This window comes from Xiphophorus couchianus, chromosome 21, assembly GCF_001444195.1.
Source record: "Xiphophorus couchianus chromosome 21, X_couchianus-1.0, whole genome shotgun sequence".
In the NCBI taxonomy this organism is placed as follows: Eukaryota; Metazoa; Chordata; class Actinopteri; order Cyprinodontiformes; family Poeciliidae; genus Xiphophorus; species Xiphophorus couchianus.
The window spans coordinates 21,656,956-21,670,867 of record NC_040248.1 but is presented as its reverse complement, the minus strand read 5'-3'; the positions used below and the strand labels follow the sequence as shown (position 1 = coordinate 21,670,867).

Below are 13,912 nucleotides of genomic sequence, written 5' to 3'. Positions count from 1 at the left end.
ATCTCATATTTGTTAAATTTGCCTACATCAAAGGCAAATATAAATATAGATGGACGCTCCAGTTCTCTAACTGATGCTTAGCACAAGTCTAGCTTTACGGCCAAACAGGAAAATAAATTCCATACCATACTGGTTGCAGCAGGTGGTTGGCGGATCACACCGTGGTGTGTACATAGTAGCATATGTGTTTCTAGGTACGGCAAAGGTGCCAAAGATCTGTTGTTCACATGGACACAAAAGCAGTAAAAGCCTGGTGTCATCTATTAAACTGACTGAAGATGAATACAGAAACTAAATATTGGAGTGTCTTTATCAGCCTGTTGCTTTATGATGTAAAGCACTTTGAACCGCCTTGTTGCTGAAATGTGATTTAAACAAATGAATTTGATTGATTATTTTATTATTAAATTGAATATAATTTCAGATTTTTGTGTAATTTTTGTCCAGGTTGATGTAAAAATGAGCTGTTTTTGTTACAGGTTAATTTTCTAAGGTACAGAAAAGTAAATGTGAGAGGTGCATAGACATGAAAATTTGGATCAATAACACAGCTGTTATGCCAGGATTTACCAATATGTCATTTTATTAAGCTTTTTTATTTGAATACTCAATTAATTGTCAGAATAATTGCTACAAAAATAATTGTTTATGACAGTCCTAATCAAAACATTTTTCTTATTTGTGCAAAAAAATAAATATAACATTTAATACATTTAAATGTAATAAATGTATTAATTATATATTTCCTGTTGTAGATGGGAGATTATATGCTCAGAAACTCATTGATCATGTTTGTTAGGTATTATTAAAAGCTCTCTGAACTCTACTCTACTTCCTAGAGGCATTGACTCTTACTAATGCTCTTTTTACTTCCTGGTCATGATCTCATGGTTGATGTTTACAGATGGCAGCCAGGATTCAGATGTAAGAGGCGCTAAGTAACATTGATCTCACCAGCCTTGACTGACCTGTCTCCTCTTATTGTTTTGTTTCATTGTTTTTTTTTCTTTCTATACTTCATCTCACTTTAGGGAATTCATCTTAAAACCCACATATCTCCTCATTTAAAGAAAGAGTTTTAAAGAAAGACATTATAAACCTGTGTTGTGCAGTCTGTTAAGCAGAGTTAATTTAGGAAAATTAAATTTTTTTCTCTCCTTGACATATTTTAGTTCCTAATGATAGAAAAGAAAGACTGCACTCATTCCCACCAACTGTAAACAATACAGTCTAATTCCTATTTTTTTCAATGTGGAGATCTAAATTTACAGAATGAATTGTTTGCTTGTTTCCAGTAGAAGGTGCTATAAGTCCTCTTGCTTCTCTTTTCATCCTGCCTAAGGTCTGTGTTGCATACTGGGAAATGTTGTACACTTCACAAGTTTAAATAAACTTGATGCTTAATAGGTGCAAAACATCCAGTGGTATACAACCAATTTCATTCCCGACATGAATAAACCAGAACTCTAAATGGAGCCGGGGCAACCTGAACAGTAGCTGCCGGGTTCAGGGAACAAAACAAATCAAGTCAGTTCATTTGTGCAGAAATGAACTGATTCATCAGTTCATTAGAATCCATCCTTGGATTCTAAGACACAAATGTGGATTAAAAATGCTTAATGTGTAAGATTTGCTACCTTGTGTAGTCTGCATCACTCTGCAGCACAACCAACCTCTTCAAACATCTGAAATTTAAGCAGGAAGTGACCCATTTTTAATTTTAGATTTTACTCTAGCATTTAATTTACTTTCATTTACATTCTACATTTGAATAAACTCTATAAACACCCTTAATCCACCCATTTGTTACTCATTAAGATTGCAAACTCAACAGATTATTGGATTTTTCAGAATAAGAGTTGACTTGCAAAGTGTAGCGTGGTAAAAAATATTTTAAATAAATTTTATAAATAACTGAGAAAAACCCTTTTCTGATAGTTTTTGGTAAAACTGATTTTGAATTTTAATTTAGATTTGGATGATCTTTAGTGAAGCTTGGTGTTACTAAATCCTCCTTCCTGTTGATTTGATATCTCTGCTCTAAGCTGTGCTTCCACACATCTGTCGGTCTAATGATGGTGGCAACAGATGTTCACTTTGGTCACATGGACTCATGAAGCCTGGCAAAGCTGTTGCTGGTGATGTTCGGATTGAACTGATATTCTCAGAGATGTCATTTGCTAGTATCTACCAAAACTGTGTAGATGACTCGGGGTGATGAGTCGACGTTCGTCTCCTTGGTCACCAGCGCATCTCACACTGGCAAAGGGCATTCTTATGATGGGCATGTCATCAGAAGACAGGAAGAGGAAGTGAATCTCCCCTCTGTGCTGGCTTTAACGCCATATCCTCCTCAGGCCTCGACATTGCCTCTTGTTTTATAAAAAGTTCAGGATAAGCCTAATCTGGTTAAGTGATTAGTGCCCACTTCACCTGCTCTCTGCCAAACAGATTAAATGGCAACTAAAAAGAACAACAGTGGGGTGCTAGGTTGACCGAGGTAATGACTGGGGCAAGACTTTGTCTGCCGCTGTCATTTATGTTTATGTAGAAGTGTTTTGCGATAAGGAAATGTAATATCAGATCTGCATACTTGTTAGAAATTAAATATTTCAAGTTCACTGAGTATTAAATAAATCATATGAATGACCTTGTGGATCTGATGAATGCTGGTTTTACTGTTGGTTGCAGGTAAAACTGTATAGGTTGTTTCCCGTGCAGCAAGCTGCTGGACTAATTGTTTCACCCTGTGACATCTAGGAGGTCTATATGTCTATACTACACTTTTCTGCTTCTTTTGCGTTCTCTGCTCCTCCCGTTTCGGTGTGCGTTAACTCTCGCTCGCACAGCTGTGACAATGATCAGAAGCTCAGGAAGCTTGTGGGGAAGGACTGTGTGTGCTCTCACGCGCATGCCTGTCCCTGCAGGTCTGACGGTGGGAGGGTGAGGGTGCTTTGTGATGCATGGCTGATGTCGCTGACTTTGTCGTCACAGCCACTTTATACGCACACACGCCCACACAAACATGGACACAGACTGTCACAGAAATAGCTTATCCTCACATTATCACACAGTGCAGCCAGCTTTCCTGACTTGTGCACGTCAGTAGAAGTATCTTTATACTTTGGACCACCGTTACTGGAGTTCCCCAAGGACCACTGCTAGGACCCTCTCCCTTCCATCCCCCTTTTTTAGCCAGGCTCCTCAGAATGGAGCACAGGGGCAGCTCTCGTCGGAAAGGTACGTTTTCCCTATTTCATGTAGGCTTTGAGTTGCCCTTTGCTAGTACCTCAATATTTTAGCTAATAAATTCTAAAAAATTAGGGATATATGCATTCTGTTCACTTTGAAAATAATTTCATAATTAAAATAAAGTAGGATTATTGTCCAAGAATAATTTCCAACTTTCTGTAATTTACCTGAACTGTATCTAGTCTGCTGTCATGTCTGATAAGTCTCTTCGACATCAGTTCCTCCAGTAAAGACAGAGTAGTTTTAAAATTAACTGTAGTACCCCGAATGAAATTATAATAAACCGATAAAAGAACAGAGAATGAGATGGCTGGGCTGTTATTTATTTGGACTTGACATTAATTTACAGTGTGTGAAAGACTGACTGTTGCTCCATCTGGCCCACCAAATTTCACTTTAAAGTTGTTAGCCAAGCTTTCCAACCAGTTAATTTTTTTAGGCAAAATCAGTTTTTGCATTTTTGCTTCTTCTTTGTTCTTTTTCTATTTTTTTAATGTGTTTATTTATTTAATCACTTGTTGTGACAGTAAAATAAATTTTGGCCGGGAGAGAAACATTCTCTGTTCTTCACCTTTTGCATCAGCTCTTGGAGTTCTTGGTACAATAAACTGGGATCTAACGTTGCCAGTGTTAGGCAGCTTACTGCGTTGTCACAGTCTGTGGCTTAGCGGTTATAAATAGAGCGCGTGGTCATTTATTACCACAAGAAAGGCTGAGCCTAACTATTAGCACATCCCTAATATACCTGCTCTGGTACATTTGGACCAGCTGCTAAGCTAAATGCTGATGAAGTCTGAGAGCAACACCATCTTCTTGGAAACGACGACAAAACAAGGAACAAATAAAAAAAGCTCATCATTTTGTTACGAGTAACCTTTAAGATGCAGTTAAAGAGGAAAGTTTCTTTGCTTTGTAGTGATGGGAAATCTTTTATTGATTGCAATTAATTGGAACCGTCAGAATAAATTAGTCTTGTGTTGCAAAAGAGCTACACATGAAATACTGTGAAATAGAATTAATTTCAGAAATTATTTGTTTATCAAGATCCTGTAAATATTATTAGGCAGTGGGTTCAGCCTCCTAAATTGAAGTCACTTGCCACTTTGGCACAAGAACATCTTTCAATATCCTTTATGCTGTCTGACAGTGTTATTGTAAATAACACTGGAATATTATATATATGTACTTGAGATGCACCAAATAATCAACCAAAGAACAGAATCAACCAATTTTTCTTTGACTGGAACATTTTTTTTTTTTTTTTTTTTGCATAGTCATTGCTACTCATGCACTGCAGGCTTTTTAGACCAAAAGCACATTTTGAGTAGAGTTTTATAGCACAGGAAGTATCTGCCCAACACCTGCAGAAGTAGAGCATGTACACAAACACACACACCCTATCTTAGCTACTTAAATCCACCTGCATTTATTTGATAGCAGACACCAGATTTAAAAAAATATATATAGAAAAGTGCATCTTGTTGGTTTATGTGTTTAAATAGTTTTTGTAGAACTTGATGATTACCAGTCTGAGAAAATCAAGGGAAAATATCTCTTTTATCTTGTCTGGCCCATCTCTCACTTTAACCTTTGCGTGTGTTTGGATGTGAAAGAAGAGAGCACAATAGCAAGGAAGGTGACCTTAAACAGCAGGATGTCCTCACATTCCCTCTAAATCAGCTGTTTTGCTATTAGTAAGTTCTCAAATGTCGATCTTCCAGGCTTTATACAGAGCATTTATTGAAAGTCAAATATTACACTTGGTACAATACAAACACAGAATTACTGTTAGTCAAGAAAATCTCCATGTGAAGGATTCAAAATGAAACCTCAGACAGCTGGAATGATGCAGACAAAGCACAGCATCTGTTTAATAGACAAATGTTTTATCATGGCTGCTACTGTATAGAAACTAGACCAAGTCTCTCAGGACTGTTTGCTACTGCACACACATCAGTCAATGTTTACATCTCCATCTTTAATACTCCAGATCATGTGGAAGACCATCTAACAGGCATGCTGCGTCTACGCTAGCCTCCTTATCTTTTGGTCTCACATGTCCTTTTGGAAAAGCACATAATCTGCTGCAACAGTCGCCACATTAATTGCAGCATTTGCCATCAATAGTGGCAGCTGGCACTTTCGCCTTGTTTGGGACACTGATGTGCAAGTGCAACTTAAGGTCACTGTGGGATTTATTGACATGGATGGGACCACTTGAAATTGTTTTTAGCTTAAAAGGGCATAGCACCACAGCTTTGTGTGTGCAGGAGTGTTTTTTTCTTCTTGATGACATCAGGAATGCAGATGATGAATCGTAGAAAAGTAAAGGCATAATCCTAGATTGACTTCTTCCAGATGTTATTTGTGCTACAAGACATTTTGACATTAACTGCATAAATGTTTGAGAAACCAGAAATCTGGGAAGTTTTCAGAAAGATTCAGCTTCCAAAAAAAAGATTGTTCAAACAGCACGACCTTCAATTTTCTTCCATAGCTGTAAAGACATCCCATCCTAAACATGAGGAGATGCTGTGGTAAGCTCTTGTATTTGTACTCCTTCGTATGATGAGGCGCAGCACTCTGATCACTTATTGATGATGTAACCACTATGTAGGCGGGTTTTAAAAACAGAAGCATCACCTGTACTGATTTGGAAACAGCGGAGCCTGTTTTAGCACACTGCCTTGTCTCAGAGGAGATTTAGCCACTGTCAGTAAAGGAAATGATTACCTGTGCTGAGTGCTATGTAACCGAGCTAAGCTCTGACTGACAGGCTAAAGGTTAGCTGCATTCCTCCTGCCCAGTATACATCATCTTTAAATCCATTCTCTTACCCACAGTTATTGGAAAACTGTCTCCTCACTTAATACAGTCTGCAGTCCTGTTCAGATTGTGTCAAAGGGCTGCAAAGTGCAAGGGCGTAATGACATTGTCAGTGATTACTAGCAAGCTAAGCCACTCTCCAAGCCTCTTATTCCCCCTACAGCTGGATCAAGTGGTAAAAGTTACTCATGAAATGCAGCCGGGCTCACCACAGGCTGATACATGATAGAGGCGTGTTTGAAATTGGTTGGTGTTAAAACCATTGGGAAAAATAAAAAGCATCTTCTTCAATACCTGGGATACAGTTTTTACATGAAATCTAAATGCAGTAGTTTCTAAATTATTTGTATTAATTTATTAAATCAGATATGTTCAGAGAAAGATGAGTTATGTTGGTGCAAGTACTCCAGTAGGGCATTTTTCCTGCTGCTTTTTCTGAGGTAGATCTGATTAAAGAAGTTTTTTGAACATGAATTAATTTAGTCTTGGCGCTCAGACATGTAATGGAAAATGTACAATCCTCTCCTCGTCCCTTGTCTGCTTTAGGTTATCTGCATAGTCTTATCATGAGATTGGTTAAGCTGCTCTCACATAGACCTCTACAGTGTCATAATACAGCAGGGGAGAGGTCCTTGATCCTGGAGACTGTTACTTCCCCAGCCCAGGACTTATCTGCCCTCTTTAGCATTAAAGAACAACCCCCTTTCCTTAAGAATAGACAAATGGCAAGACCATCTGTGTTGGGCTCCACAGAATCTCTGGTACATAACAATCAAGGGTTCACACCTATATTCCAATCACGTGTCTCTTCTCTGACCAGAACCTATAAAAGGAAGCCAAATCCACTGTTAGTCAGAACAGACTCGACAGATTCCTTTGACTGTATTTCTGTTCTCACCTTGCAAGGTTTTAATAAATTTCTTATTTCTTCTCATCCAGACTCTTGTTAAAGTAAATTTTTTCCATGACAGACCCCAGCAGAAGACATGAGCACTGTGAATTGCAATACACACGAATGAGTTGCTTGAGATGAAGTTGATATACATCTTACCCATCAAAGAGTTTGTTGTATCCCAGGCCAAAATACAGGGAGATTAGGTGAAGAATGAGGGAAAGAGGAGGATGAAGGCTAGAGGTGGAGAAAGAGAAGGAGAAAAGATGTGAAGCTGGGAGATAAAATCCTGCAGGGAGATGACGGCCAGCTGAAGAAAGGGAAAGAATATGGACCAAACAGGAAAACAAGTGCGAGAAAGAGAGGAGAAGCTGGGAGATGAAGCCCAACCATTGAACAAAATGACTTCTAGTCACCGGATGAAGGCAGGCTGTGTAAGGCTGGGAGATGACGACCAGTGAAGGCCGAAGCTGAGAGAAATTTCCTTGGATCTAAAGGGGAACAAGGAACTGAGTGCCCAGGTCAGCGGCCACTTCTGTGTGCAGGATGAGAGGTGGGAGGACTGGGATCCTCCAGGAAAAGGAACAGCTGTGTTGATAGGTGTGGCCCAAAGCTGATATGCTACAGCTGGAGCATGATGCAGGCGAGGCTGAGGACAGTTTTCCTGTTTGAATTTACACCTAGGCTTCACTTATGATGCACTGCATAGTAAAATAAGTTGGGGAAAGTTATTGTATTTTAGATTTTGGATGTAATATTCAGCACATTAATTACTTTATTGTGCTTTTTTTTCCCAACAGTTTTGGCAAAATCTTTATAGGTTGATTTATGTTTCAGTCTCAAGACAGAGCTAACTAACCTTAAAGGAACTTGCATTAAAATCATTTTATTGAAATTACTTTATGCAAGTGTTAAGATAACATGCACAATTTTGCAGCTTAGTTCAATAAAGTTTTACTTCACACATAACCTGGCATTTTTTCCCCTTTTCTTCCTCCCAAGATGTTGTTTACCTTTCAGTTCAAAGCCAAAGCTCATGTCAGGTCATCCTAAACAAAATGATTTTGACCTGAAATAGTTTTTATTAGTCTTAATAATTATTAGCTCATGCAACAGTGAAAAATGAGCTGCATAAAATACAGTTGCCAATATCAACACAGTGATGTGCACAGCGAGCCTGTTAATGCAAAGATTGTATTATGTAATTCCTGGCTGTCTGGATAAGTCTCTTTTGATTGAACGAAGGTTCCTGGGGTTTTCTTTTATCCAGAACACATAAAGATCTATTTACCTTCATATAAACAACACAATTCCCACTGTGTGTGTCTCAAAACCTCTTAGATGATCAAAATGAGCAAACCAAAACACACAAACTGTGGCAGAGATGTATTTAGATCAGGAAGAAAGCTATTTTCTCCCTACATATGAAGTGTTTAAATTGATTTCTGCTAAACTCGCATCTGCCTACTTCCCTGAAGTCAGGGATTTCCCGTAATCCCAAGGCTTTCATTTGATGGATAAAACGGATAAAGTGAAACAATAAAGAACTTTGCTAGCTAAGGTGCTTTAGTCGCTCAGTAAAACTAATCTGGGTGAAAACTGAGCTGCATTATATATCAAATCGTAATTGTCAATATGACTGTGCAGTATTTCAACTGTAAAGTAATGCTGGACATTTGAAAGGCTATAACATTTCAGACATCATGCTTTTTAAATCTAATTAGATGGAGTTTCTTTACCACACTGCAGAAAAATATGGAATTCATGTCATTTGAACTGTGATCATAATGAGTTGAATACCTTCTCCACATCTTTCTAGGCACTTTTTTCAGGTGTTAGTAAAGCTAGCAGTTCCTTTCTGCGCTGGACAGCTTGCAGTCTGTGTGATCTGATATTGTGTCTAGAAATTACAAGAGATTATTATTATTATTATGTTATTATTATTAGAGCTATTATTAGCTCTGAGTCTGGAAGATGTGTATCAGTTCTGATGTGTGCAGCTGTTTTCCTGCATAGTTATGACTCATAACATTTATCAAAAAAGGCTCAAAATCATTCTGGTGGGATAAAACTGCTACTTCTCCATTAAGTAACTCTTTACAGCCAAAATATAAACAGTATTTTCATCCGTTAGTTAACAGTGGATTTACTTACCATCTGAACTACATTTTCCTTCATATTGTTAATGTTTTCTTTTGAGAAATGTAGATAACCCTGTGAAGTTGATCCATTCTTGCTCTTGTGAATTTATTCCTGCTTCATCTCTTAGCACCAAAATACATGAAAGATGTTTTGTTGTTGTTGTTGTAGTATCAGCCTTCCAGACCACTCAGGTCTTCTGGTTCTGGTTCTGCTCTGCATCCAGAGCCAGAACCAAACATGCAGAAGCAGCATTCAGCTTCTATGCACCACAAACTGTCAGGAAACTGCAAAAAAGCTGAACCACTGAGTTGATTTAAATCGAGAGTTAAAACCCGCCTGCTTAGAGTTGCCTTTGATTAGTAATAAGTGAAACATTGATCAGCATATTTGATGTGCATTTGCTTGATGATTTTGCCATTTTACAAAATGTAATGTTTATTACTTGTTTCATAATTGATATTTTAAACAAATAAGCTTCACTTACGAGTCTTTCATTCCATTATCTCTCTATTTTTATTGCATAGTTATTTGTGTCTGGCATTTGTCAGCATCTACACCCATGTATTGTTCCTCTTTTCTTCTATTTAGTGACCATAAAACACATTGTAAATCATTGAATGTTTGTTCTCTGGAAGTTTATGTCTGCACAATTTATTATAACCTTTGTTGCGTGGCGACAGTGGCGTCAGATTTGTTTTACTTCTTTTGAAACTAAAAAGGCAATTTGATGTATTCGAGTGGGGCATAAGTCGATTTTCTTTATTTATTTGTATGCATTGTTTGTGATTTGTTTTATGCTACTGCCTATCATTGCCAGATCTCCCTTAAAATTAGAATCTTAAGCTCCATGGAGACTACATGGTTAAATCAAGGTTAAATAAATAAAAGAATATCTCTACATGGAAACATGACAACTTTAATATAATGGATGTCTGTGCCGAATCCTGCTTTTCCTTCCCATTGTTGTATTTCCTCCACATATTTTGTAGATTAAATATTTCTGCTATTGGTTTGACTGTTTGACTCTCCTGTCCTGGTGGGGGTAAAATAACCCCACGAGTGCTTTTTACAAGGTTTACATTTCTGGTTTCTATTGGTCTGACAGGCTGATGTTCCCCCTCCCCAGTACCTCGCTGTTCGACTGTGTCAGATACTTGATGATTTTTAACCTGCCTTTTTTAATGAACTCTTCCCTTGCGCTCTTGGCCATGCTGCTTCCCGCTTGCTCTATGTTACCTAATGAACAAAAATGAAAGCGGTTAACTGGTATGCCGCCCATGAGGAGATGCCACCCTGGGTGATTGTCCATGTTGCTAATATCAGAAACCGCCACTGGTGACATATTTTGTTGTCGAGTGTTGAGCAATTTTAAAAGGAATTTTTAAAATGACTTTTCTCTAAAATAAGCATTTTAGCTATTTTTAAAAAATTTATTAGCTATGTTTAGCATACTGAATGGAGCAAGTCAAAGTAAGACAACATGCTAGTGATATCCCACACTGACAGCATTTAGGCTAACATTAGTATTTTGGCACTAATACACTAATGTTTGAATACGGAATGGATTGAGTTCATGTTGGCCTTCAAAAATTTATGCTCCACCTTCTGTTGACTACATTGTAGCTTACTTTAGCATTGTTGCTCATTTTTAGGAGCAGAATGCTGGGTTCCTACCGACTCACACACTTTGGCAGGCCCCGTTTTAATTTTTTCAAAAATGTTTTAGTTATTATTACTATCATTATTATTATCAATGTTATTATTATCATCATTACTTCTATTCATTTTATTATTACTACAACTACAGTGGACCCTTAGACAGTTCAGTATTCATGGAGTTTGTGGAGTTTTTTGTTGAGAATATGTGCTTTTTTAAAGTTTTTATGCAACCTGGGAAGCTGTAATACCTAGGTGCAATGCTGCTTGATATGCTATTGGCTGGCATTTTCAAAGCAGCCAATCTCATCCAGGAACTTTACTCATTTTCCTTTGTGTTGATTGGCTGTTCTCCCAAGAGTGGAGGTATGGAAGATTTGTAGGTACTATTTTCTGTGGTGGTCCTGGGACAGTTTATACTGCATGTTAATGGATATTAAGACATATTTGGTGTCTTAACTATTTAAATAGATGGACATAGGCATTCTTAGAGGAGATCTCAAGTATTCGGGGATGATTATGGTTTCTTACTCTCGCTAGTAATAGTAGTAGTTGTAGTTGTTCTATCAATTTAATTGTAATCTCAACAAAAGTTGTGTAAGTTCAACAACCTCTGATGCTTTTGTAGTTCTTAAAACCTACCACTGCATCTTTTTATATGTTCCAAATCAGATACAATTTAGACTACATTCTGTTCTGCGATGTATTTTGGAATAACTGTTGCTTTGTAGTGGATCACTTATCAATGTTGTTCAGTATGTTGTAGTTTTTCCCATCATACCTTCTACTATACTAACTGAGGCTACTGTCATATTCTGCTGATGCTTCACCCAAGTTTTTACAAATATTCTTACCTGTATAAATGTGTGTTTTTTTGGGAGGAGTTGGGGGGATTGAGAGTGCTTGAGCGTCAATGTGTGTGTGAAACATATTAAGAGGTTGATATTACTAGCACTGTATCATTTCGATCCATTTACCTGCTAGTCTCTATGGAAGAGCTATATATGACCCAGACTGCTTCTTCAGATTGAACTGAACCATTTCCTGGATATGACCCATGTCATTTATGAAAGACTGGCTTGGTTGTTAACTCCCCTCTGTTTTCTTCCCCCAGGTGATGGTGTCCCAAAGGAAAACAGTCCCTTCATCAACAACACAGAAAATGACAAGAACAATTATGATGGCACCAACATGGCACTGTTTGAGGTATTTCTAACATCATTTTTCATCAGTATTACTTGTTTAAAAGTCCGTCACTGGTCGGGATGTTCATTGAAAAGCTTATGTGTTAGTAAACACCAAAATGTGACAGATTATTAAATCCTTAGCCTGAAAAAGCTCCATGTAAGAAGCCTGCTAAAACTGAATGCATTTTCACCCATGAAGCCATTCTTCTGAAACACCAATACTTTGCTCAACAGTGTAGAACGTTTTACAATAGAGCTGGTCTGTTTTTAAATGTTGAGTGAGCTGAAGCTTTGCCAGGTGTGTTTGAGTGCCATGTGGCAGCCTGGCTGCCCTGTGGTCACTGCATGGAGGAACCACTGAGCTCTCTGTTTTCTCCACCCTGTGTGAAGCCGATCCAGCTGTGCTATTTCAAGACGCTTTGAACAAACGGGGAAACCAAATATTGTAATATTCTATCTCCTCCTGCAGGATTTCATTTTTTTTTCAAATTATTGCTACTCTGTATTTAAAGGCAAGTACAAAAAAGGCATCCAGAACAATTGGACTGAACTTGGACTGAACTCAACTCTTGTTTTCCAAATAGATTATATGTATCATTTTCTAGAAGTGAAAGAGTTGAAAAGGTAATGTGTGATTTTACACTGTCTCATTGCAGGAAGAGATGGACAGGCACCCCATGGTGTCATCCCTTCTTGATAAACTGGCAAACTACACCAATCTCTCCCAAGGAGCTCAGGAGCACGAGGAAGCTGATGAAGAGGAGAGTACCAAGAAGAAAACTGTTAAGGTAAAGCAGACACAGTCTGTACAGGTGCTTCTAGCTTTGGTTGACATGGTTGCATACAATTTCATTTTAACAGTTGTTCTTTTAAATCTGCTGAACAGTCGTTGCGTAACGGGGTCTTTGACCCATGAAGCCAAGCTGTTGGTTTTAATCTCCCATCTTCCTCCGGTTCTAAACTTGTCCCCCATTAAACCGTCTTTGGACGTTCTCTGTTTATTAATATTTTAATGGATGGTTTTTATTTACATTGATTCAGAGGGAGTCAAGCTTTATCAGGACATCACTTAGTACAAAAATGAACATCTGCAGCACTCTTCTATGCATTTATTCACCATTGTCCATAGTTCATTTTTCAGGTTTTTCCTTTTGGTTTGTTCATTCTTTACGTCTGAACTTTTTAGGATCAAAACTCTTTGACCGTTTCGCCACAAAGCTTATGGATGCTTTTCTAACCACAGTCCCAGTCCCTTGTCAGTTTCCCCATCACGGTCCCTGCATAGAAATCGGCCTTGGCCACCTCCCACTGGCTCCCAGAAAGTCTTGAAATGATTGGAAGAAGTAGATGAGTTCATGAAGCAGATACCTCAGTCGCCCCTCTTCGTCTGGAATAGCTAGTGACTAATACCATAACTCCACTCATGTGAGGTGAATTCTGCTCTGTTTTGGGTTTTTTCTTTTTGCACATTGTTGCAGAACACAGTTTTTTGTGAGGATTATTGCTCTTTCTGATTTGAAGGGATAAAGGCTTTTTGGAGCTGTTGTTTCTGACTGGAAGCTAAAGAGTTCTATGTTAATGGTTCCATTGTCACTTACATGTAAGTCTAATTTTTGTTTGGGTTATAGTTTGATATTAAAAATCCTTTTAGGACTGGTGTTTAATAGAACACCAGTCAGCTTAATTATACAATTACAACTGATGCACTTTCAGTTGGAGACTGAATTAAAATGAAAATTGCATTTCAGTTAATCTCATTGTCAAGAAATATGAACATTTTTTAGTTCAAGGATTTACTTTTTGATGGTTTTGGCTTATTAATAATTACAAGCTGAAATTAATTTCCCACAAAACTAGAACATTACATAACCAATATAGAAAATTATTTTTGAAATATTCAGAACATAACATGGCCTTCACAGTCATGGGGAGGCTGCTGACTTCACATCTGTCCAGT

At 37.9% G+C, this 13,912-nt stretch overlaps 1 protein-coding gene across 7 annotated transcripts in view; it reads left to right on the top strand.

Annotated features, from left to right (window-relative positions):
• Positions 1 to 13,912, top strand: part of slc12a7b (solute carrier family 12 member 7b) — a 58,687-nt gene that overhangs the window by 19,654 nt on the left and 25,121 nt on the right. For 6 of the 7 annotated variants that reach the window (XR_003593877.1, XM_028005145.1, XM_028005144.1 and 3 more), the window contains exons 2-3: positions 11,883 to 11,974; positions 12,612 to 12,743. Coding sequence is in view for 6 of the 7 variants with exons in the window: in XM_028005145.1 (XP_027860946.1) it covers positions 11,883 to 11,974; positions 12,612 to 12,743 (224 nt within the window). In the remaining variant the exon portion in view is untranslated. Of the gene's footprint in view, positions 1 to 3,090; positions 3,241 to 11,882; positions 11,975 to 12,611; positions 12,744 to 13,912 lie in introns of those variants that run through there. The other variant, XM_028005149.1, reaches the window with a different exon arrangement.